This window comes from Phyllobates terribilis, unplaced genomic scaffold (genome assembly GCF_046119375.1).
Source record: "Phyllobates terribilis strain yellow unplaced genomic scaffold, ASM4611937v1 Scaffold_4__5_contigs__length_816908805, whole genome shotgun sequence".
Lineage (NCBI taxonomy): Eukaryota > Metazoa > Chordata > Amphibia > Anura > Dendrobatidae > Phyllobates > Phyllobates terribilis.
Window position 1 is genome coordinate 143,917,865 of NW_027362764.1, and position 26,022 is coordinate 143,943,886.

General features: G+C 45.1%; 1 protein-coding gene across 9 annotated transcripts in view; it reads right to left on the reverse strand.

The window, feature by feature from the left end:
* The window catches only part of LOC141265127 (ATP-binding cassette sub-family B member 5-like), a 1,418,963-nt gene that overhangs the window by 1,095,020 nt on the left and 297,921 nt on the right, over window positions 1-26,022 (reverse strand). For 2 of the 9 annotated variants that reach the window (XM_073677804.1, XM_073677806.1), the window contains exons 4-5: window positions 13,386-13,536; window positions 12,105-12,147 (exon numbers count right to left, since the gene is read on the reverse strand). The exons of the other annotated variants lie outside the window; for them this stretch is intronic. In XM_073677804.1, the coding sequence (XP_073533905.1) occupies window positions 12,105-12,147; window positions 13,386-13,536 (194 nt within the window). The remainder of the gene's footprint in view (window positions 1-12,104; window positions 12,148-13,385; window positions 13,537-26,022) is intronic. 9 annotated transcript variants of the gene reach the window in all.

Sequence of the window (26,022 nt, forward strand, 5' to 3'; positions counted from 1 at the left end):
ACTTCTCCGTCTCCACCAAGGGAGTCTCACTGTGGGCCAGTATGCCATATGTTTCCGAACCCTCGCATCTGAACTTGCCTGGAACAACGAGGCCCTGGTGTCCATCTTTTGGGAGGGTATTTCCGGACGGATCAAGGATGAGCTAGCCGGTCGTGACATCCCTTCCACCCTGGACGACCTGGTGTCATTAGCTACATGGATTGACATCCATTTTCTGGAACGTGCTAAGGAGACTACCTGAGAGAGAAGATTTTCGTGTCTCGCTCCAACATTCCAAAGGCCAGCCTCGCAACCAGCAATTCCCCAGGCATGTTCGCCTGAGCCTATGCAAATTGACCAAACCAAGATGGTCAAGTCTCGCCTGGAGATGTGCCGAGCCGAGGGGAGTTGCTTCTACTGTGGCAGTATAGAGCATCGGATCCGTTCCTGCCCAGTGAGGCTGGGAAACTCCAGCGTCTAGGACCGCTCGGAGAGGTTGTCCTAGGCAAGAGTAAATCCTCTCCATCCTTGACTCTGTCTGTTTTTATTTCCAGTGGTGAGACCCACTTCTTTGAGACTCCCATCTGGATTCCGGAGCTGCTGGGAATCTCATTCAACAGGCTGTTGTGGAGCGGTACCAGATTCCCACCGTATGTCTGGCTGAACTGTTGGCGATTGCCTCCGTGGATGGGAGGCTTCTTCCAGAGACCATCTTGCTCATCACAGAGCCTGTAAACCTTCAGGTGGGAATGCTGCACTCAGAAAAGATCTCCTTTCATGTGCTGTCTGGTCTCTCTCACCCCCTCTTGCTTGGTCTACCCTGGTTACAAAGACATGAGCCCGTCCTGAATTGGAGATCTGGTGAAGTGCTCCGTTGGGGTCAGGAATGCCATGAGTCCTGTCTGGTTCCGGTTCATCCTGCTCGACACCCGTCTACTCCGGCTAATCTACCTGGCTACTGGTCCTATGCGGACCTCTTTGACAAAAAGGAAGCGGAGACACTACCACCTCATAGGCCGTATGATTGCCCCATCAACCAGGTACCTGGTGCTTCTCCTCCCCGCGGGCGAACCTAGCCCTTGTCGCTGGCTGAGACCCGGGCCATGTCTGAGTACATAGAAGAGAATCTTGCTAGGGGATTTATCCAGAAATCCACCTCTCCGGCTGGAACAGGATTCTTCTTAGTCAAGAAGAAAGATGGCTCTCTACGTCCCTGTATCGATTACAGGGGCCTTAACCAGATTACCATTAAAAATAAGTACCACCTGCCTCTCATCTCGGAGCGGTTTGACTGCCTTAAAGGCGCGAAGATCTTCACCAAGCTCAATCTTCGTGGGACGAACAATTTGGTCCGGATCCGCCAAGGAGACGAGAGGAAGACGGCATTCAACACCCGGGACGGTCACTACGAATACCGCGTGATGCCCTTTGGTCTCTGTGATGCTCCAGCCGTTTTCCAGGAGCTGGTTAACAACATCTTCCGTGTTCTCCTGTATTCTTGCGTGGTGGTGTACCTGGATAATATCTTGTTTTTTTCTCCGGATCTGCCCTCACACCGGAGGGATGTTTGTCAGATTCTGCTAAGGCTCTGGAAGAATCGCCTATACGCTAAATTCGAGAAATGCCTCTTTGAGCAGACCTTCCTACCTTTCTTGGGCTATATTATCTCCGAGACTGGTCTGCGGATGAATCCTGAGAAGGTGTCTGCCATCTTAAAGTGGCCCCGACCGGAGGTGTTGAAGGCGATTCAGCGATTCCTGGGCTTCTCAAACTATTAACGCCTCTTCATTCCTCATTCCTCCTCCTCCTCCCATCTCCGCGCTCACCTGTAAAGGAGAAAATCCCAGGGAATGGACTTCTGAAGTGGAGAAGGCCTTCGTCTCCCTTAAACAAGCCTTCTCTTCCGCTTCTGTGCTGCACCATCCAGATTGCAACAAGCAGTTCTTCCTGGAGGTTGATGCATCCTCCTCCGGAGCCGGAGTGGTGCTCACCCAGAAATCCTCGTCCGGGAGAATGGTAACCTGCGGCTTCTTTTCCAAGCTCTTCTCCTCGTCCAAGCGCAACTACTCCATAGTAGGCTTCTGGCCATCAAATTAGCGCTGAAGGAATGGCGCTACTGGCTGTAGGGGGCTCTGCACCGGGTGGTCATCTACACTGACCACAAAAACCTTGCTTATTTGCAGAACGCCCAAAGACTAAATCCGTGTCAGGCCAGGTGGTCTCTATTCTTTGCCCAATTCTGCTTCACTCTGCATTACTGCCCGGCGGACAAGAACATTAAAGCTGACGCTCTATCCCGTTCATTCCTGTCTTCCGACCAAGACGAGGAACCTCTACATATCATTGACCCCTCCAAAGTGATGACTGTTGCTCCGTTGGACCTGTCTCATCTTCCACCCGGTAAGACCTTTGCAGCGGTTCCGGATCGAAAGAAGGTTCTACTCTGGGGCCATTCATCCAAACTAGCCGGTCATGCTGGCCAGAGGAAGACCTTTCTGCTCGTCACCCAACATTACTGGTGGCCTTCCCTGCACAAGGATGTTGCAGACTTTGTCGTGGCTTGTTCCTCTTGTGCCCTTAACAAGGTTCCCAGGCACCTTCCAGCTGGCCGTCTACTTCCTCTTCCCATGCCTTCCGCTCCATGGCAACACATTGCAATGGACTTCATCACGGATCTCCTTGATTCTGCTGGTTGTACTGTCATTTGGGTGGTCGCTGACCGCTTTTCTAAAATGGCCCACTTCATCCCTCTGCCTGGTCTTCCGTTTGCATCTGTGCTGGCTAAGGACTTTATCCATCACATCTTCTGTCTTCATGGCCTACCCCTCCACATTGTGTCTGATCGCGGGGTTCAGTTCACTTTGCGCTTGTGGAGAGCTACATGCAAGCTGCTGGATTTCTCTTTGGATTTCTCTTCTGCTTATCATCCTCAGTCCAATGGTCAAGTGGAACGTATCAACCAGATCCTTACCAGCTTTCTTCGGCACATTGTCAACGCTCACCATAACGATTGGGTTGAGCTCCTGCCCTGGGCCGAGTTCTCCTATAACAACCATGAGAGCGAGTTTTCTTCTAAATCCCCGTTTTTTGTGGTCTACGGTCGACACCCCCGGATTCCGTTTCCCGTCTCCTCTTCAGTGGACAATCCTGCCGCGGAGTCTCTTGTCAGCGAATTTTCGGCTATTTGGGAAGACACTAGATCTGCACTTCTTCAGTCCTCCGAGCGGATGAAGAGAAATTCTGATAAGTAACATCTGGACCACCCCAAATTCCATCCGGGAGACAAGGTCTGGCTTTCCTCCAAATATATAATAATAATAATAATAATTTTTATTTATATAGCGCCAACATATTCCGCAGCACTTTACAATTAAGCGGGGACATGTACAAACAATAAATTCAATACAAGGTGAGACAGTTTAAACAGTTACATCAGGAGTGAGGTCCCTGCTCGCAAGATTACATTCTACAAGGAAATGGGGAGACACAATAGGTGGAAAGTGCTTGTTATTTCAGGTCTGGCAATTATAATAAGTCGGGGTTATCATATAAAGCAATATGATCCGGTCATCAGCCTGTATGTTCAAGTGCAATACTCAATTACTGAGTGCAGTTATCGTGTGCATGGAGGGTGTAGAGACAGATGAACAGTAGGGAGCAGATTCTGAATAGTATTTAGGAGGGAGCAGGGGAAAGTTAGTTTACTGGGTATTTTAGGTGGTAGGCTTGTTTAAAGAGATGGGTTTTTAAAGCGCGCTTGAAGACATCGGGGCTAGGCATCAATCAGATCGTCTGGGGTAGAGCATTCCAGAGAACTGGCACAGCACGAGAGAAGTCTTGGAGACGGAGGTGCGAGGTTCGGGGATGTTAGTCTTAGGTCATTTGTGGAATGGAGGGCACGTGTAGGACGATAGACTGAGATGAGAGAGGAGATATAAGGTGGTGCAGAACTGTTGAGAGCTTTGTAGGTGAGAGCAATGAGTTTATATTGGACCCTGTAGCGAATGGGTAACCAGTGTAATGACTGGCACAAGGTGAAGGCATCAGTGAAGCGGCTAGACAGAAATACGACCCTGGCTGCCACATTCAGGACAGATTGGAGAGGGGAAATTTTGGTAAGAGGGAGACCGATCAAAAGAGAGTTGCAGTAGTCCAGACGAGAGTGAATAAGAGCGACAGTAAGAGTTTTAGCAGTTTCAAAAGTGAGAAAAGATCGGATTCTGGAGATGTTTTTAAGATGCAGGTGACAAGAGCGAGTGAGTGATTGGATATAGGGAGTAAAAGAAAGGTTAGTGTCGAATATGACCCCAAGGCAGCGGGCGTGCTGCTTGGGAGTTATGGTTGAACCCTCCAAGGTAATTTCGATGTTAGGTAGAGTTAGGTTAGTAGAGGGGGGAAACACAAGAAGTTCAGTTTTGGAGAGATTCAATTTAAGATAGAGGGAGGACATGATGTTAGACACAGGAGACAAACAATCCTTGGTATTTTGTATTAGGATAGGGGTGATGTCAGGGGAAGAAGTGTATAATTGGGTGTCGTCAGCATAGAGATGATACTGGAACCCAAATCTGCTGATTGTTTGTCCAATAGGGGCAGTGTATAGCGAGAAGAGGAGGGGGCCTAGGACTGAGCCCTGCGGAACCCCGATAGTAAGGGGATGAGGAGGGGAAGAGGAGCCGGCAAAAGATACAGTGAAGGAGCGGTCAGAGAGGTAGGAGGAGAACCAGGAGAGAACGGTTTCCTTGAGGCCTATAGAGCGGAGCATAGTGAGGAGGAGCCGGTGATCCACAGTGTCAAATGCTGCAGAGAGATCCAGGAGAATCAGCAGGGAGCAGTGACCTTTGGATTTGGCTGTTAGTAGATCATTAGAGACTTTAGTGAGGGCAGTTTCAGTGGAGTGTAAGGAGCGGAAACCAGATTGTAGAAGCTCGAGGAGAGAGTTATCTAAGAGATAGCGGATTAGACGCTAGTGGACCAAGCGTTCCAGGAGTTTAGAGATGAAAGGAAGATTAGAGACAGGTCTGTAGTTAGCAGTGCAGTTCTGGTCCAGGGATGGCTTTTTAAGTAAAGGGGTTATGATGGCATGTTTAAATGAGGAGGGAAAGATACCTGAAGAAAGAGAGAGGTTAAATATTTTAGTCAGGTGAGTGGTGACCACTGGTGAGAGGGACTGCAGGAGATGTGAAGGAATGGGGTCACTGTTACAGGTTGTAGGCCGAGAAGAAGCGAGGAGCTGGGTAACTTCTTCTTCTGTAACATGCTCAAAGATGGCAAGTGAGCTTGAAGTGCGGCAGGGAAGGGGATCCAGGCACTGAGGAGATTGGACTGAGATGTCCTGATGGATGTGGTTGATTTTTTCCAAGAAATAAGTGGCCAGATCCTCCCCGCTGAGGTTGGTGGTAGGGGCCTGTGCTTTAGGTTTCAGGAGGGAGTTTAAGGTTTCGAAAAGTCGTTTTGAATTGTTGGACATTGAAGTGATGAGGGTGGTGAAGTAGGATTGTTTGGCCAGATGAAGGGCAGAGTTATAGGTTTTGAGCATGAATTTATAGTGGATGAAGTCCTCTGCTAAAAGAGATTTTCTCCACTGACGCTCAGCACACCTTGAGCAACGTTGAAGAAAACGTGTTTGCATCGTGTGCCATGGCTGCCGCTGTCTGTGTCGGGTCTTTCTGCGAGTAGAAGGAGCTGCTTCATCTAGGGCACTCTTCAGTGTATTATTGTAGTGTGACAATGCAAAGTCTGGACAGGAGAAGGAGGAGATGGGCGCTAAAGATGTGTGGAGATTGTCCATAAGCTGCTGGGTATTAATGGTACGTGTATTCCTATAAGTGTGGTAAGTGGGGGTGTCCCGGGTGAGGAGACAATTCTTAACAGAGACGGAAAGAAGGTTGTGGTCCGAGAGCGGGAAAGGGGAGTTAGTAAAGTCATCCAGTGAGCAGAGACTGGAAAAAAACAGGTCCAGAGTATTCCCGTCTTCATGGTTAGGAGAATTAGTAAACTGTGAGAGACGGAATGAAGAGGTTAGAGATAGTAGATGAGAGGCAGATTAGGAGAGGGGATCATCGATGGGGATGTTAAAGTCGCCCATGATGAGGGTGGGGATGTCACAGGATAGAAAGTGAGGAAGCCAGGTGGCAAAGTGATCCAAGAACTGGTGGGAGGAGCCTGGAGGGCGATACACAACTGCCACTCGCAGGGAGAAGGGTTTAAAGAGTCTGATGGTGTGGACTTCAAAGGAAGGAAACATAAGTGAGGGGACCTGGGGGATGACCTGGAAAGCACATTGTGAGGAAAGGAGCAGACCAACACCTCCACCATGTCTGTTGCCAGGTCTGGCGGTATGTGAAAATTTCAGCCCACCAAACGAGAGATAATGATATCATGGTGTCCTCTGATGGCAAAGTTCAGACCAATATATTTCGTAAGCTCACAGCTACTAATTCGATACTCAGGGCTGATTCTTCTCATCTTCCCTCTACCATCCGGAGTATACCTGTTGGGCAATATCTAAGGGCTCAAAGAATCTGCTCGTCAGATGAAATATTTGAACAACAGGCATCTGAACTCTATGTGAGATTCAGAGAGCGAGGATACGGACACAGACAAATTCGACAAGGCTATCGACGGGCTAAGGCAAGTAGTAGGAACCAGCTCCTCTATTCGGTCCAGCCCCCCAAAAATAAAAATAGCTCAAATGTGGTCAGGCTGATTACTCCCTATAATTGCCAATGGCACAAATTTACTGATATCATTCAAAAGCATTGGCATGTCTTGCAAACTGACTCAATTTTGAATAGAATTATATCTGACAAATCCTGTATCACTGCGAAAAGATCCAGGAACTTTAAGGATTACCTGGTCCGCAGTGATCACAAACCAGCAAGAACTAATCCATCTCTGTTCAGTGACCGGATCCAGGGTTTTTGTCCTTGTGGGCAATGCAAGGCCTGCCGCAATACTGTGAGGAGCAAGGAGCTTTTTGATTCAAACAATGAACGTAAGTTTGTTATCAAACAATTCCTTACATGCTCCTCAAAGGGAGTTGTCTATGTGGCTGAATGTGCGTGCAACAAAATTTATGTTGGCATGACCACCAGGGAATTTAGGATTCATGTACGAGAACACGTACGTGATATTGAGAAGGCTAAAGATTCTGATGTTGATGAATATTTGAAGACCCTCCCCAGACATTTTAAGTGCTTCCACAATTCTGACCCATCTTCATTACGGGTGAAAGCCATAGATAAAATATCTTTGGGAAGTAGGGGAGGTGATCTATTCAAAGCACTATCACGTATTAAAAGTCGGTGGATCTACTGTCTGAACTCCATCGTACCCTATGGGCTAAATGAAAATTTTGGGTTTGGTTCTTTCCTGTAACGTTTTTTAAGTGTGTTTCAATGTGTTTTTATTGTTTTTTAACTATATATGTTTCTATGTTTAGTGATTTTAATTATACCTACCTGAATATGGCGATGAGTGCTGCTGCTTGGCTTTTTCCTGTCTTTCTGCTCTATGACATTTGCGGAATGGTCGTGTTCCGATTTGAGATTCTACCTTCTGCTTGATTCAGGAGATGATCGTCGTTTTTCATTCTTTGCTGGACTCTATCACCAAAGAAAGCTGTGGAGAACTACTTGTTCATATTTATTTAATTTTGAATTTATGTTCATAGTTATGTTTGTTTATCACTATATCTTTTTATGGTGTGTTTTTTTTTGTTTTTTTTTTTGTACATGTATTTTTATGTATTCACTTATGAGTACTAGTGTATCATGTATCTTGTTTGCACATACACTTTATATACTATGCACTTTAACAACACACTTCACACACCTGTTTAGTATTTATTTTTATACTAACATATCACAATGGCATATTTTTTAGTTTACAGTATATGAATTTGTATTTATTACTTGCAACTTATTTATTATGTCACCTTTGTATCACTGGCGCATAGATTGTATTATTAATTTTATTATTGTTCTTATTCATATACTATTTTTTATCTGTCACATCAAATCTCAATTTGTAATGTCCTCTTTAGGAACCTTCTCTCCACTTTCACTTTTATTCCTCATCTTAATTTTTATATTTTACATTTTTTTTTTTTTTGTTTTTTGTTTTAGTCCTTATGATCAATTCTAATATGTTTGGTTCTGTTAATGGATATATATTAGATGCAGCATGTACAGGCTAGAGTCATATTATAAATCGGCACTTAAATAGTTACCTCAGCCCCGCAGTCTGGTCGCACATGCAAGATAGATAGCACTTACGCCGCCTTCCCTACACGGACCATGTGACTCCTGGCACGCAGGTTGCGCAGCAACCTGATGCCTGCATGTCACCGACCGAGGACGGAAGTGAGGCTCATAGGAAGCGGTCATCATGCATGCGCGCCGCAACAAACTGCATTCTTTAATGAGCAGCTGCACAGGATTACTGGCAAGCAACATCCCCATATATAGCACATAACACACACTACTCATTGCGCTCCTTGAAGAAGGTAACGAAACGCGCGTCGGATCGTTTAGGGTCGCCCCCACGCGTTCATCCTCAGCAGTTTTGTCCCAGGTAAATATACTGTATTCTTTGGAATAGGAAGCATTGGTATGTCTCTATGGAGTATTGCTTTGTCTAACTCCTCTTCAGAGACATCTGCAATTTACTTGTGTCACCTGTCCATATGTGTATATGCATAACTAGTAACACTTTTTTTGCAGTATTTTTTGCCTGGTTATATTATGTTATTATTTATATCTATATACTACTGGTTATTTTGGATTGAACGCTAAGGGGGTTTGTTCCAATATTTACTGAAGTACAGGTATTTTCTTTTTATTTTGGTTTTTAATCAATTTAATGAATAAAGATTAATGTTTTTATATTATCCTTAATACTCTTTTGTTTTTTGTGTGGATAATTTTCTATACAAATTCTTGATTCACCAAACGAGAGAGCAGCAGCAGCGGTGGTGTCTGGCTGCTGAATCCAGGTTTCAGTGATAGCCAGAAGGTTAAGGGAATAAGAGAGGAAAAAATCATGGATGTAAGTTAGTTTGTTACACACAGACCGTGCGTTCCAGAGAGCACAATGTTAATCGATAGGAGAGGGCATGCACTGAACGTTAATAAGATTAACAGGGTTTCTAAATGCAGCTGGAGGAGAGTAATGTATGCTAGTGGAGGGGGGCCCAGGGTTGGGGGAGATGTCACCTGCGACTAGTAAAAGGAGAAAGAAGAGAAAGAGAAGGTGGTGCAATGATTTGTATGAACGTTTTGAGTGCTGTATGGAGGTAGAGGATGGTTTGCAGTGGGTGAGGAATGTCCGTAGAGCCTCAGAGTTATACATGGGAGAGGGGAGAAGGGAGGGGCTGATATAGAGTGAGTGCACAGAATGTGTTAAAGGGCAGGTGAGTTGTGAGAAAGCAGAAGTGAAAACAAATAAAAAGCAGATTGATAAGACTAATGCATAATGCAGTATGACTGACCGAGAAGCATGTTTGTATGAATATCTTATGCACCTTACCTGTCTCCTGCCCTGTCCAACTGCCATGTATAACTGCACTTGTAACGATTGCACTTCAAATCTATTGCACGCGTGACCCAGCACGCGTGCTATCCCGAGTCAGAGCTGAATATATATGAAATAAAATGTCTACTAAAGTCCAGCACCAGTTCGTCATACTGAGTAATTAGTCAATTAGCAAAAGTCCAGAGCTGGCAATGCTATGCAGGGTAATAAACACCCAATGTTAAACAAAGAGGTCATAAAACAGTGAAATAGAAGGCTTTGAACATTTTAAAATAGAAACAAGACAACAAAAACATAAAAGACAAAAATACACAGGACCAAGGAATTAAATACCATGGAAAAATGTTGCTAGAGAATATGACTCTGTTCAAACTTATCAGACAGCACACAAACGGATGGATGAATTAAATACCATGGAAAAATGTTGCTAGAGAATATGACTCTGTTCACACTTATCAGACAGCACACAAACGGATGGATGAATTAAATACCATGGAAAAATGTTGCTAGAGAATATGACTCTGTTCACACTTATCAGACAGCACACAAACGTATGGATGAATTAAATACCTGTGTGAAGAAGAAGTAGAAGAGAGGAGAGTGGATTATCAGCTTAAGGCCATGTATAACTGCACTTTTAACTATTGCACTTCAAGTCTATTGCACGCGTGACCCAGCACGAGTGCTATCCCGAGCCAGAGCTGAATATATATGAAATGGCCGTCTCAAGATACCTTCTTATAAGTTGGGTTCGCGGTTCATCAGTCCGTTCGAGGTTCTGAACCAAATCAATCCAGTGGCTTACAAGCTGAAACTCCCGGTCACCTTACGGATTCCCAACTCCTTTCATGTATCCCTCCTCAAACCAGCTGTCCTTAATTCCTTCTCTGATGATCCAGGTACCACTCCAGCTCCAGTCTCCGCTGAGGACGTCTTTGAGGTAGAAAACATTTTGGCCACCAAGAGGGTAAGAGGAAAGACTTTCTTTCATGTGGATTGGAAGGGGTTTGGCCCGGAGGAGAGGTCTTGGGAGCCCAGGGAGAACATTCATGCCCCTCATCTTCTTAAAAATTTCTTGCGGGCCTAAAGAAGAGGGCGCACCTGCCAGTTACCTGCCGTGCCCGGCAGCCTGCCAGCCCGGAGCACCTGCCAAGTAACCTGTCATGTGCCAGCTTGCCTACCTGGAGCACCTGCCAAGTAACCTGTCGTGCCCGCCAGCTTGCCTTCCCGGAGCACCTGTCTGGCTATCCTCCGTACCCGCTTGCTCGCCTACCCGGAGCACCTGTCTGGCTATCAGCCGTACCTGCCTGCTTATCTACCCGGACCACCCGCCAGCCTGCCTGCTGTGTTCATCCCCTGTATAGGTCAGCTCCTGTCATCTGACCAGTGGGAGTAGCCTGCTCTCACACAAGGTCAGTCCCAGAGTGGCACCTGGTTCACCTGCCCGGTCCCTCCCTGGTTCACGGAGTCGACTAAGCCGCCATGTGACCTGGGTCAGGCCGAGTAGGCATTAAGTCACGCCCCTCTGGTCCCTCCTTGCACCGAAGCACAGAGGTTCCACTACCCGGACCCATAACACTGAGAAGGAGGAGTGTCAAATAGGGGCCAGTAAAATGCCATGCAGCAGTTCAGGCAAGTGACTGGGTGCAGTGCAAACATCACTGCTGGGGTTGCAGGTCAGGAGCAGAGGCACAGCAGGCCAGGAGCTGCAGGCTGAGACCTGAAATGATCAGTGCTGCAAAGATAGAGGTGGGATGAAGAGCAGCACAGCATGCGGAGAGAATTGGGAAAGTAAGAGCTGTAGTGAGAAGCTAGACTTGATCAGATGAGTATGGCTGTCTGTAGTTACATTATAGCTGCATGAATACTAACTGCCCAGATGCCATCCCAGTGCAGAGTGATTATTAAAGAGGGTAGTAAAAAGATGGAATTGAACATGTTCCACAGAGACCCCTCCTATGATATATATTGAGGAAGGGCTGAAATAGGATAGGATATAGCTTCTTGATCACTGGGGTCCATCTACTGAGACTTCCAGTAATCCCAAGAATGAGGTTCTGAGACTTGGGAACCAAGCTTGGAAGATCCCCATCTTCAATGGGAGCGGAGGTGCACAAGCTCAACCTCTGCACCTTTACCAATATTTGTTTATGGGGCTACCAATAATAGCCAAGGCTCTGAGAATCATCAGCATGATAGGAATATGAACCAGGAGGTGAGGAGTCCCCCTGCAAGAGGTCAACGTTACTAAAAAGCCTGTTCAAGTGATGTGCCTATCATTGTGAACCGATATGCTTAATGTGTCTCTTCACAAAAATCTATATTGTATATACAGTGTCCTTTGCACAGTTTTCAGCTGAACACATTAGATTAATATGGTTTGTATCCATATACGATCTAATCAGACCCCTGCTGTCAGAGGAAAGAAAGTCCTGACATGTTGGTTTTCAACAATTATTTGTTTTTACAAAAGATAAGTACGTCCCTATGTGTCCCTATTTGAACTGGAGAATTGGAGAAAATGTCCATCAATAAGATGAATATACACTTCGATAATTGATATTAGGAGGTAAATATACACAACTTACAGTGTCATTTGTTCTTCTATTGATTTGAATTGTTCACAATTAGCTGTAAACAGAAAACATGACAATATATGTATAATTATAATTATCATAGTTATGCTAGATACAAATAGCAAATATTAACACTAAACCTGAACATTAAAGGGTGATTCTTAAGTTGTCTCCAAGCCTCACACAGTTCTGCAGTCTCATAAGTTTCTGGTTTCTGGCTGGACTGGTACTTTTCCTTGAGTGACAATTCTGGTGAGTAGCAGAGCTGTTGTATTAATGGAACTATAAAGCTCAGCACAAGTTCTGCTGTTACACTTTCAGTGGTCAGTGGTTTGCTCTGAGTCTACACTGTTATCACAATATTTGCACATAGAGATACATTAGCATTTTAACAAGCACATGACTTGACATGGAGATCCGTGATGTCTGTGATGCTGCATAGTGGTTATTGTGATTCAACAGGATTGATAAAGACAGCAAGTCAGGAGCTGAAAGGGAGGGAGATGAAGGTAAGCAGCTAACTGCTGTTTATTAGTCAATGGGCTGGAGAGAGGTGGCGTCACAGGGATACAGTGACCGAGAGAGAGGCCAGAAAACTGTGATTTCTTGTTTTATGAACTCCAGCACTGGTTAGAAGTACTTAACCATCATATTAAACAGTGCAGTTTTTTTCTTTGCTTAGCAAAGGGGAGTGGCCAACACTGAACAGCTGAGAATCTGGGTAGGAAAGCTCCAGGAGCTTTAATTGAACTGATTAACCCTTGCACTGCTAGCAAGAATAAAACCTGCTCTGTTTAATACAATGATGAAGTATTTCTAACCAATGCAGGAGTTTGTGAAATCAGACACCATGGTCTTTTGACTCCTCTCTGTCGCGGTATCCTCATTACAGGTGGCTGGTATGTTAGGTGATAATCCCTCTCCAGTAGTGTAACTGCTGCACACTCTCAGCCAGGGTCTGGCCAGGCACTACTGGCTGAGCTCCCAGGAAACAAGCTGACAGCAGATAGAAAAAACAAGTGAATTGCAAACTTCCTTAGCAATTTACTAATTTGTGAATACCAATTTAAGTAAATGCATCGATAGCAGCCATTTTGTAGAGTTTGGCACACAATAAATAACTATGCGATGTCAGCGTTTCTCAGCCCAATTTAGTAATTATCTATATCTTGGAAGTAGTTAAACAGGGGCTGTATGAGTGTGGAAGTCAGCCAACATGACAATTATTGCAACTTTATTATGTTCCAGTTACAGTACATTTATTTAAAAACATGTTTACTTTAATATTCTTACATGAATTTTGAGTTGATGAGTTGTGACACAAGAAACTGTCGGTCATTTCACCAAACACAACGTGCATTATAGGAAGGCAGATCCCATTGCAGAGTGCACCAAGCGACCCAATGATCATATAGAACACATCAAGCCCATCTGCATAGCGAAACTAAAAAAAAGAATCAGATATAAAGGAAAATAAGATTCAAGTTTAGTACGTCAAGAATAAACAGAGCTTGCATGTCAGACTTGTAAAATGTGAAGACCTATTGAAATTATAGACTCTGCTACTATAATTTGGTAGTTTTACTAAAGCCCGGAAATGTTATTTCCGCAATATAAAGCTATGACATATCACTGGGATTTAGTGCTATGTTTCCTTCAAGCATCTATACCCAGGCAATGGTGGAGATTAGAGTACCAGCTAATATGTATTCCACAAATGGAATCTAACATGGAAGTTAAAACAGAGTATCAATATATAGTAATAGAGAGTTCACAGACCTCTGATGAAGCATTTGTGAAACGTGCGTCGGGTGTTTTGTGGGTGAGGTCTCTATTAGTACATATTTATACTCTGTTTTAGTTACTTTGTTAGACTCCATTTGGGGGATACATATTAGCTGGTACTCCAATCTCCACCATTGCCTGGGAGGACCATGGCACCAGCTCTGATGATACAATCTATTTTGTACCTACACTGCTCAAAAAAATAAAGGGAACACTTATACAACAGAATATAACTCCAAGTAAATCAAACTTCTGTGAAATTAAAGTGTCCACTTAGGAAGTAACACTGATTGACAATCAATATCACATGCTGTTGTGCAAATGGAATAGACAATAGATGGAAATTATTGACAATTATCAAGACACCCTCAATAAAGGAGTGGTTCTGCAAGTGGGGGCCACAGACCACATCTCAGTACCAATGCTTTCTGGCTGATGTTTTGGTCACTTTTGAATGTTGGTTGTGCTTTCATACTCGTGGTAACATGATACGAACTCTACAACCCACAGAAGTTTCTCAAGTAGTGCAGCTCATCCAGGATGGCATATGAGTATGGTATGAGGGCCCGACATCCACAGATGGGGGTTGTGCTCACAGCCCAACACCATGCAGGATGCTTCGCATTTGCCACAGAACACCAGGATTGACAAAGTCGCCACTGGCGCCCTGTGCTCTTCACAGATAAGAGCAGGTTCAAATTGAGCACATGTGACAGACGTGACAGAGTCTGGAGACCCCATGGAGAGCGATCTGCTGCCTGCAACATCCTTCAGCATGACCGGTTTGGCAGTGGATCAGTAATGGTGTGGGGTTGCATTTCTTTGGAGGGCCGCACAGCCCTCCATGTGCTCGCCAGAGGTAGCCTGACTGCCATTAGGTACCGAGATGAGATCCTCAGATCCCTTGTGAGACAATATGCTGGTGCGGTTGGCCCTGGGTTCCTCCTAATGCAGGACAATGTCAGACCTCATGTGGCTGGAGTGTGTCCGCATTTCCTGCAAGATGAAGGCATTGAAGCTATGGATTGGCCTGCCTGTTCCCCAGACCTGAATCCGATTGAGCACATCTGGGATATCATGTCTCGCTCCATCCACCAATGTCACATTGCACCACAGACTGTCCAGGAGTTGGCGGATGCTTTAGTCCATGTCTGGGAGAAGATCCCACAGGAGACCATCCGCAACCTCATCAGGAACATGCCCAGGCGTTGTAGGGAGGTCATACAGGCACGTGGAGGCCACACACAATACTGAGCCTCATTTTGACTTGTTTTAAGGACATTACATCAAAGTTGGATCAGCCTGTAGTGTGTTTTTCCACTTTAATTTTGGGGGTGACTCCAAATCCAGGCTTCCATTGGTTAATAAATTTGATTTCCATTGATGATTTTTGTGTGATTTTGTTGTCAGCACATTCAACTTTGTACAGAACAAAGTATTCAATGAGAATATTTCATTCATTCAGATCTAGGATGTGTTATTTGAGTGTTCCCTTTATTTTTTTGAGCAGTGTATTATGCATCTATTTATATCCTGCAATTTAGTGTGCTTTATACCATACCCTGATTGGGAGTTTGTCTTCATATAGGATACTGACTGAATAAGTTGTTTGGTGTCACTCTATCTTACTATATCTATAACTATACATTTTGGATTTTGTTATATGAACTTTGAACAATGGAGTGTCACTCTACTATATATTATATAATCATGCATTTACTGATTGTACTAAATGATGACCTTTTTCTGGATTGATTCATACTACTTAAACCAGGATTTATATATATAATTGTTGATACTTTACCTGTGTTGGCTCTTGATGCTAATCATTGGACGACTATTTATGTAATTTTAAATGATTCTCAATAAAATTTATTTTTTATTATAGCTCTCCACACTGTTTCTCATATATGGTAGCTGTTATGATGGTATGTAACTAGAGATGAGCGTTGTTCTACTCGAACTGTTCGCCAATCTCAAATTCGAGCTGTTTTGGGCGGTGTTCGAGCCGTTCGGCGAACACGAACAATTTGAGAAAAATTCGGCTGTTCGAGGTTATGTTCGATAACTGTTCGTGCACCAAAATCATAACTGGATTTTTTCTCAGTAATGATGAAAATTAATGTTAATACGCAGTTTGAGTGTACAGCGGGGTGGGGGGAGGGGCAGGGGATGGATCTCTGCAGGAACAATGAAGATCTCCATTTTTTTTTCTCTTTCCCGCATTTACAGTGGGGAGGTGCAATCTGTCAGCCTATCAGCAGCGCACACACGGAGCGAAGTGCTTTTTTTCACACAAGCAAGGGCATGTGTCATTGGCAGTGTATGTCACATGTCCTTGCCCTATAAGACCAAGCCATTTTCCCCGTCGCCACCATTTTCTCACTGCTGCAGCTGCGTGTTAGACGGCACCGCTGTTGCTGTGTGCGCTATACCTTGTTAATTTCAAGCCAATTTTCGCACAAATCTACAGATAGCTTGGGAGTAGGGAATAGTTGTGATTGCAGTCCTTTTAAGGACTAGGTTACAGCATTTCCTACGACTTTTATCAGGCAGGTCTGTGCTCTTAAATAGATAGGTTGTGGGAGTAAAGACTAATTGTAATTGGAGTCCTTTTCAGGACTAGGTTACATCAGTTCCTATCAGTTTTTGCCAGGCAGGTCTGTGCAAGTGCTGTGCAAGTTTTTTTCACAGCATTTGGCTGAATCTAGCAAAGCTAATCCTTTTTGGCCTATTGCAGAGTGTGTTAGTCAGTGGAGTAGCCTATCTGTGTTGCAAGATATACCACCTGTGTATAGAATACCAATTTTTTTACTGCACCTAGTGAAGTAAAATCTTTTGGGCATAGCATCATTCTATTAGTCCATCTATACTGACCTCCATCAGGTTGCAAATTGAATCTAATTTTTTTCTGCATCTAGCTCTGAAAAAATATTTTGCCTTCTAGCAGTGTGTCGGACTTTCTCTATTAGTCCATCTATACTGACCTCCATCAGGTTGCAAATTCAAAATAATTTTTATCTGCATCTACAGTACCTCTGAAAAAATATTGGGCTTCTAGCTGTGTGTGGGACTTGTTGTATTAGTCCATCTATACTGACCTCCATCAGGTTGCAAACTGAATATATTTTTTTCTGCATCTACCTCTGAAAAAATATTGGGCTTCTAGCTGTGTGTGGGACTTGTTGTATTAGTCCATCTATACTGACCTCCATCAGGTTGCAAACTGAATATATTTTTTTCTGCATCTACCTCTGAAAAAATATTGGGCTTCTAGCTGTGTGTGGGACTTGTTGTATTAGTCCATCTATACTGACCTCCATCAGGTTGCAAACTGAATATAATTTTTTTCTGCATCTAGCTCTGAAAAAATATTTGGCCTTCTAGTAGTGTGTCGGACTTTCTCTATTAGTCCATCTATACTGACCTCCATCAGGTTGCAAATTAAAAATAATTTTTATCTGCATCTACAGTACCTCTGAAAAAATATTTGGCCTTCTAGCAGTGTGTCGGACTTTCTCTATTAGTCCATCTATACTGACCTCTATCAGGTTGCAAATTCAAAATAATTTTTATCTGCATCTACAGTACCTCTGAAAAAATATTTGGCCTTCTAGCTGTGTGTGGGACTTGTTGTATTAGTCCATCTATACTGACCTCCATCAGGTTGCAAACTGAATATATTTTTTTCTGCATCTACCTCTGAAAAAATATTGGGCTTCTAGCTGTGTGTGGGTCTTGTTCTATTAATCCATCTATACAGATCTCCATCAGGTTGCAAACTGAATATAATTTTTTTCTGCATCTAGCTCTGAAAAAATATTTGGCCTTCTAGCAGTGTGTCGGACTTTCTCTATTAGTCCATCTATACTGACCTCCATCAGGTTGCAAATTCAAAATAATTTTTATTTGCATCTACAGTACCTCTGAAAAAATATTTGGGCTTCTAGCTGTGTGTGGGACTTGTTGTATTAGTCCATCTATACTGACCTCCATCAGGTTGCAAACTGAATATATTTTTTTCTGCATCTACCTCTGAAAAAATATTGGGCTTCTAGCTGTGTGTGGGACTTGTAGTATTAGTCCATCTATACTGACCTCCATCAGGTTGCAAACTGAATATATTTTTTTCTGCATCTACCTCTGAAAAAATATTGGGCTTCTAGCTGTGTGTGGGACTTGTTGTATTAGTCCATCTATACTGACCTCCATCAGGTTGCAAACTGAATATAATTTTTTTCTGCATCTAGCTCTGAAAAAATATTTGGCCTTCTAGTAGTGTGTCGGACTTTCTCTATTAGTCCATCTGTACTGACCTCCATCAGGTTGCAAATTAAAAATAATTTTTATCTGCATCTACAGTACCTCTGAAAAAATATTTGGCCTTCTAGCAGTGTGTCGGACTTTCTCTATTAGTCCATGTATACTGACCTCCATCAGGTTGCAAATTCAAAATAATTTTTATCTGCATCTACAGAACCTCTGAAAAAATATTTGGGCTTCTAGCTGTGTGTGGGACTTGTTGTATTAGTCCATCTATACTGACCTCCATCAGGTTGCAAACTGAATATAATTTTTTTCTGCATCTAGCTCTGAAAAAATATTTGGCCTTCTAGTAGTGTGTCGGACTTTCTCTATTAGTCCATCTATACTGACCTCCATCAGGTTGCAAATTCAAAATAATTTTTATCTGCATCTACAGTACCTCTGAAAAAATATTTGGGCTTCTAGCTGTGTGTGGGACTTGTTGTATTAGTCAATCTATACTGACCTCCATCAGGTTGCAAACTGAATATATTTTTTTCTGCATCTACCTCTGAAAAAATATTGGGCTTCTAGCTGTGTGTGGGACTTGTTGTATTAGTCCATCTATACTGACCTCCATCAGGTTGCAAACTAAATATATTTTTTTCTGCATCTACCTCTGAAAAAATATTGGGCTTCTAGCTGTGTGTGGGACTTGTTGTATTAGTCCATCTATACTGACCTCCATCAGGTTGCAAACTGAATATATTTTTTTCTGCATCTACCTCTGAAAAAATATTGGGCTTCTAGCTGTGTGTGGGACTTGTTGTATTAGTCCATCTATACTGACCTCCATCAGGTTGCAAATTGAATATAATTTTTTTCTGCATCTAACCCAGCCAATAGTTTTGGCCTAATACCACAGTTTGGCCACTCAGCTCTGCTCGGTTACCATCCATTGTTTTTTTGTGCAAACAACTCCAGAGTTGTGAATTAGTTAACCACCAAAATGAGTGGAAAAAGGCCTGCTGCTGGTGGAAAGGGGAATAGGCGTGTTGGGAAGGGGAAAAAAGGTTGTGTCCGTGGGGTAGGTGTTAAAGCAACAGTAACATCTGCAGAAGAAAGACCATCTTCCAGCCAAACTAAAATGTCTACTTCTTTTAGCGGACAATGTGATAAGATCCCTTTCTTACGGCCACGCCAATCGCTACAAATTCCACATGAGGCACAAAAACAGCAGGTGCTTCAACGGATATCAAGTGCTCCTTTAAGTGGGCTCTCCTCCACATCAACTTCAACATCACAAATACGCCAGTCCTCAAAGGTGTCACCCAAATCGCACTTGCTTCCTCACAGCTCCCAAATCTCCAGCTGCCCGTCTGAGTATGAGGTAGAACAGATGGTTGAGTCTGCAGAGCTGTTTACTCATACTATAGCCTGGGAATCAGAGGTCGACTCCAGCGCTTCTGTGAATCCAGACGAGGAAATGATCTGCACTGATGCCCAGAATCTTTATGAGTCGGATCCAGGACCAGACGCAGAAGGTTCTGACCATAATGTAGACCCTAATTCCCAAACTGTAACTCCTGTTGGTGGAGACAATGAGGAAGACGATGATAAGACTCAAATACCTGATTGGAGCGACAACTTTAGTTTTTTGTCAGGGCAGGAACAAGTTGGCTCTGAGGACGACGGGTGTGATAACACACAGGGTGATGATGATGAGGTTGGAGATCCCACTTACTGTCAACCCACAGTCAGCCAAGAGATGAGGTCAGCAGAGGAGGTGGAGGAAGATGCTAGTGACGACGAGGTCAGGTTGCGCCTTCCTGGACAGAGACGTAGTACTGGAAGCACGTCAACAACTGCATCCTCAAACACAACTCTGCCTCTCACCACAAGTCGTGGTGGCTCTTCAGGTCGCATGGGTGCTAAGCCTTGCATAGCCTGGGCATTTTTTCAGATCGATAAAGATGACCCAACTCGTGTTATCTGTAACATTTGTCAGCAAAAGCTAAGTAGAGGCCAAAAAATACATAGTTTGAGTACTTCATGCATGAACCGGCACATGGACATGAAGCATAAGTTGCAGTGGGAAGCTCAGTGTGCTACAATGCGGCCTAGCCGGCCGGGCCAACCACCGTCTGCCATATCTTGTGCATCCGCGGCCTCTTCATCCTCTGTGACTGGGGGGACAGCAGTCACACCTGTTTTGGGGCGCAGACCTGCCACCTCTTTACCTGCAACAGCCAGCGTGATTGGCAGGTCATCATTTTCTTTGGAGGTGGTAACACCAGCTGGTGTTGAGCGCTGTCCGACATCGATAGCACCACCTTTGGATCAAGGCAACCTAACATGTCCGCCTGCATCTTCCTCACAGACCGGCAGTTTGCCGGGGACACCCTTATCAACCCCGTCTAAGCACAATAGCCAGCCTTCGGTCCCTCAGATGTGGACAAGTAAAAGACCATTTCCTCCTAGCCATGAGAAAGCTAAGAGGTTGAATTTCACCATCTGCAAGCTCTTGGCTACAGAAATGCTGCCTTTCCGCCTGGTGGACACAGAGGATTTTCGAGACCTTATGTCCGTCGCAGTGCCCCAGTACCAGATGCCCAGTCGGCACTACTTCTCAAAGAAAGGTGTGCCTGCGCTCCACCAGCATGTCGCACACAACATCACCGCTTCTTTGAGAAACTCTGTGTGTGACAGGGTGCATTTCACCACAGACACTTGGACGAGTAGGCATGGACAGGGGCGTTACATGTCGCTGACTGGGCACTGGGTAACTATGGTGACAGCAGGACAAGGGGCTGCTGTCCAAGTCTTGCCGTCCCCACGAGTTGTGCGTCAATCCTCTTTATGTCAAAGTTCCTCCACTGCTTCTGCCTCCTCAACCTCCTCTCGGTCTTCCACCTGCACCCAAAGCCTGTCTGGTCATGCCACAAGCTTTCTAACTGCGCAGAAGTGATCCTGCACACCTCCTTACTATGCTGGCAGTAGGGCTCAACGTCATCAGGCGGTTTTTACTTTGAAATGTCTGGGAAATGTGAGTCACACAGCTGAGGAGTTGTGGTCAGCTCTGGAGAACCAATTTCATGAATGGTTGTCTCCACTGGACCTGAAACCAGGGAAGGCCGTGTGCGACAATGCTGCAAACCTGGGTGCGGCCCTTCGCCGGGGCAATGTCACACACGTGCCTTGTATGGCTCACGTGTTGAACCTGGTTGTCCAGCAATTTTTAGCCCACTATCCCAGACTAGATGGCCTTCTGCAGAGGGCACGGTCGCTGTGTGCTCACTTCCGCCGTTTGCATCCCGCAGCTCAGCGACTTACATCTCTACAGAAGTCGTTGGGCCTGCCACTTCACCGGCTAAAATGCGATGTGCCTACCCGGTGGAATTCAACTCTGCACATGTTGCAGCGACTGTGGCAGCACCGACAAGCCCTGGTGCAATACGTTCTGACGTATAGCCTGGGCCAACGAGATTCAGAGGTGGGGCAAATCACGCTGGAGGAGTGGTCTCAGATCAGGGACCTATGCACCCTTCTGCACAGTTTTGAAATGGCGACGAAGATGTTTAGTGCTGACGATGCCATTATCAGCATGACTATTCCGGTGATTTACATGCTGGAGCACATGTTAAACAGAATTCGGAGTCAGGTGGTGGCACAAGAGGAGGTGGAGGAAGTAGAGGAGGAGGAGTTGTATGCGGAAGGGCTAACATCTGCAAGGTCCAGACGGTCGGCAGCACCAAGGCGGCAGGCATGTGAGGGTGGGGGAGATGGTTTTACCAGGGTGCATGGTAGCAGCCAAACTAGTGAGGAAGGTGCAGGAGCCCAGGAAGAAGTGGAGGACGAACTGATGGAAGACTCATCAGATGAGGGAGACCTTGATCACATTTCTGTTGTGCGAGGTTGGGGGGAGAGGACAGAGGAAGGAAGCATGATTGTTACCTCGCCACCAACACAACAGGGACTTGGTGCTCCTGGATGCGCAACACACATGAGTGCCTTCTTGCTGCACTACCTGCAACATGACCCTCGAATTGTGAGAATTAGAAATAATCCTGACTACTGGGTTGCCACACTGTTAGATCCCCGGTACAAAAGTAAATTTGCAGAAATTATTCCTGCCATAGAAAGGGATGCACGCATGCAGGAGTATCAGCAGAGACTGTTGCAGAATCTTACATGTGCTTTTCCACAAAATACCAGTGGTGCACGTAGTGAATCTCACAGTTCCAACTTGCCAACCGTGGGACCGTCAAGTGTTCAGCACTCAAACCGTAACAGAACCACAGTATCTGCTGGTAACATCAATTTTGCGGAATCATTTCACCACTTTTTTAGCCCATCCTTTGCAAGGCCACAGGAGACAAGAAGTCTGACACATAGTCAACGCCTAGAGACGATGGTACAGGAGTATCTCCAAGTAAACATTGAAGCCATGACTGTGTCACTGGACCCTTGCTCTTTTTGGGCTTCCAATCTGGATAAATAGCCGGAGCTAGCCACTTACGCCTTGGAGATCTTGTCATGCCCCGCAGCCAGCGTTCTGTCTGAACGTGTGTTCAGCGCTGCTGGTGGTGTGCTGACAGATAAGCGCACGCGGCTCTCCACTGATAATGTAGACAGACTCACGTTCATAAAGATGAACAAATCATGGATCCGAAACGACTTTTCTACCCCTGTGTCACCCTGGGAAGAGTAAAAGCTTGATGATTGGTTAAAATCACCCTACCAACCGTTTTAAGCTTTCAAATTACTAATCATGTTTATCTGTATCTTGGCTGGAAAATAATTTGGGCTTTGTAGCAGTGTGCAGCACTGATTCTATTAGGCCATCTATAATAAGCTCCACCAGATTTAAAATTACTAATCATGTTTATCTGTATCTTGACTGGAAAATAGTTTGGGCTTTGTAGCAGTGTGCAGCACTGATCCTATTAGGCCATCTATACTAAAGCTTCACCAGATTTAAAATTAATAATAATTTTTAGCTGCATCTAGCCCGGAAAATAATTTTGGGGCTCCGAGATGCGCAAGACACATAAGTGCCTTCTTGCTGCACTACCTGCAGCATGACCCTCATATTGTTAGAATTCGAAGTAATCATGACTACTGGGTTGCCACACTCTTAGATCCCCCAAACTTTTCGATCAACCTTTTCATTTTAATAAAGACCAAAAAAATGGTCATTTTTGAAATTATAAGCATTAGTAGGTTGTTAGAAACTGAAATCAAACAGTTTTCAACTCAAAACTTTATTCTAGGTGATGTTACATTTTCACATAGGACCCCTTGTTCGAAAGGAGCTTCTGAACTCTCTCGTCCATTGAATTTGTCAGGTTTTGGATGGTTTCTGCTTCAATTGTTTTGCATGAGGACAGAATACCCTCCCAGAGCTGTTGCTTAGATGTGAACTGCCTCCCGCCATCATAGACACTCCTTTTAATGATGCTCCAAAGGTTCTGAATGGGGTAGAGGTCAGGGGAGCATGGGGGTCACACCATAAGTTTGTCCCCTTTTATGCCCATATCAGCCAGAGATGCAGATGTTTTATGTGCAGCATGAGATGGTGCATTATCATGCAGAAAAATGATCTTGCTGTGAAATACACGGTTCTTCTTCTTGAACCATGGCAGGAAGTGCTGTTTGAGAAAATCCACATACATTATGGAGTTCATCTTTAGTGCCTTCAGGGATCCTAAAGGGGCCGACAATCTCTCTCCCCATGATTCCAGCCCAAAACATTACTCCACCTCCTCCTTGTTGGCGCTGTAGCCGTGTTTGCGTGGGGTGTCCATCAACCAGAAATCCTCCACTCCATCCATCTGGACCATCGAGCGCTGCACGGCACTCATCCGTGAACAAAACAGTTTTGAAATCAGTTTTCATGTAATGTTTGGCCCACTGGAGCCATTTCTGCTTGTGTGAAGTGGATAGAGGAGGTCGACAGGATGGCGTATGCACAGCTGCAAACCTCTGAAGGACCCTGCATCTTGTTGTTCGGGGGACGTTGGAGGCACCAGCAGCTTCAAAAACTTGTCTGCTGCTATGACAAGGCTTTCTTGCCGCTGCTCTTTTAACCTGACGTAATTGCCTGTAGGAAAGAGTCCTCAATTTGCCCTTATCAGCACGGACACGTGTGTACTGTGAATCAGCTACATACTTCTTGATTGCCAAGACACTTCATCCTGATCATCGCACAATGTTGATTGTAGTCATGCCTTGACCTAAACACTCCACAATTTGTTGCTTCTCAGCAGCCGACACATCCTTTTTCTTTCCCATTTTGGCAGAAAATGTAGGCTGCTTAATAATGTGAGAGAGCCTTCTTAAGTAGTCTTGCCTTTCATTGAACACACCTGCCAAACTAATTAGCACAGGTGTCTGCAATTGCTTACAGTGATATAAAGAGCCCTGACACACATCACCATCAATGAGTTTAACTGACAAACAAACAAATTCTTCCCTTATCACTCCTAAACACTTTTTGCATAATAATTTGGAACGCAGTGTACATGTGCTTTTCCACAAAACACCAGTGGTTCACGTAGTGAATCTTACAGTTCTAACTTGCCAACCGTGGTCTGTATGGAATTGTTCAATAAAGGGCCCAAAATTAAGATAACATAGATGGGAGAGGTCTCTATGAATAGGAATTCCTAAGTATTTGATACCCTGTGAGGGCCAGGCAAAGGGAAAGTTGGACTGGATGGAATCCTATATGGATTTGGGGAGGGAGACATCGAGGGCCTCAGACTTCGCTGCATTGATTTTAAAATTTTACCATGTAACAAAGTGATCTATTTCAGCCATAACAGCAGGGATGGATATATGTGATTGAGTGATATATACTAGGACATCATCAGCAAATAGAGAGCACTTGTACTCGGTGCCTCCCACCTCAATCCACCTAATATTGGGGTTATGGCGAATTGATGAGAGCAGGTGCTCCGTCACTAGGATGTATAAGAGAGGGGACAGAGGACATCCCTGCCTTGTCCCATTGGTGATTGTGAAAGGTGATGAAAATGTTCTGACGCACCCCCTGGGCCTTGGGACACCCGGAGCCGGACCCTTTTTGGTGGATGCTGGTGGTTGTAGTCTTCGTGGCGGCGACCCGGTTCCGTGGCTCAGGGCGGTCAAACCAGTGGCGGAACTATTTATGTGGTTTTGATGTTTAAATGTCCGACTACGCCACCCGTGGATTGCGGTCAGAGTGAACCGCCGCTACAGGGCAGACCGCTGAGGCTGGTGTTGTGGGTGCAGCAGAGCGTAGCATAACTCCCCACGGGAGGAGTATAGCCTCAGGGCAGTGTATGCGGAGGATGGGGGTGATGGTGCAGGGCAGCAGCAGTAACGACACGGAGTCAGTGATGCAGTCCAGGGCCTTTACTCACAGTTCTTATTATCCAGACCACGTCTGCAGGTAACGGCTGCCCACGTCGTACTGTGCTCACCAGGTGAGGGGCTCAGACAACTCCCAGATAACTTTGGAGCACTTCACAGGACCCCCTTTGTGTGTCCTTTGTCTGGTCTTTCTTACCAACACTTCTGTCTGGCTGCCTCGGGCCTCCTCTTGGTAAACTTGGCGCCAGTTTCCCTGACCCTATGTGGTGCCTTCCTAGCGGGTGTAGCGAGGGGCTGCGCCACATAAAATGTCAGAGCCTCCGGTTTCTAGCTGAGGGTCGTTTCCTGCCTCCACTAGCTCGGGGACCGGTCTCCCCCTTTGGCCTGACCCCTCCACGCAGGTGGATTCGGGCGTGCGGTGGCGACTCGCCCGTCCGCACCCCTGGGATCCCTTCATTCCTCGTTCCTGGAGCCTTCTCCGCTCCTCTTCCTTCCTTCTCCCTCTTCCAGGCCTGGGCCTCTGTTACTAGGCCCGCCTCCGGAG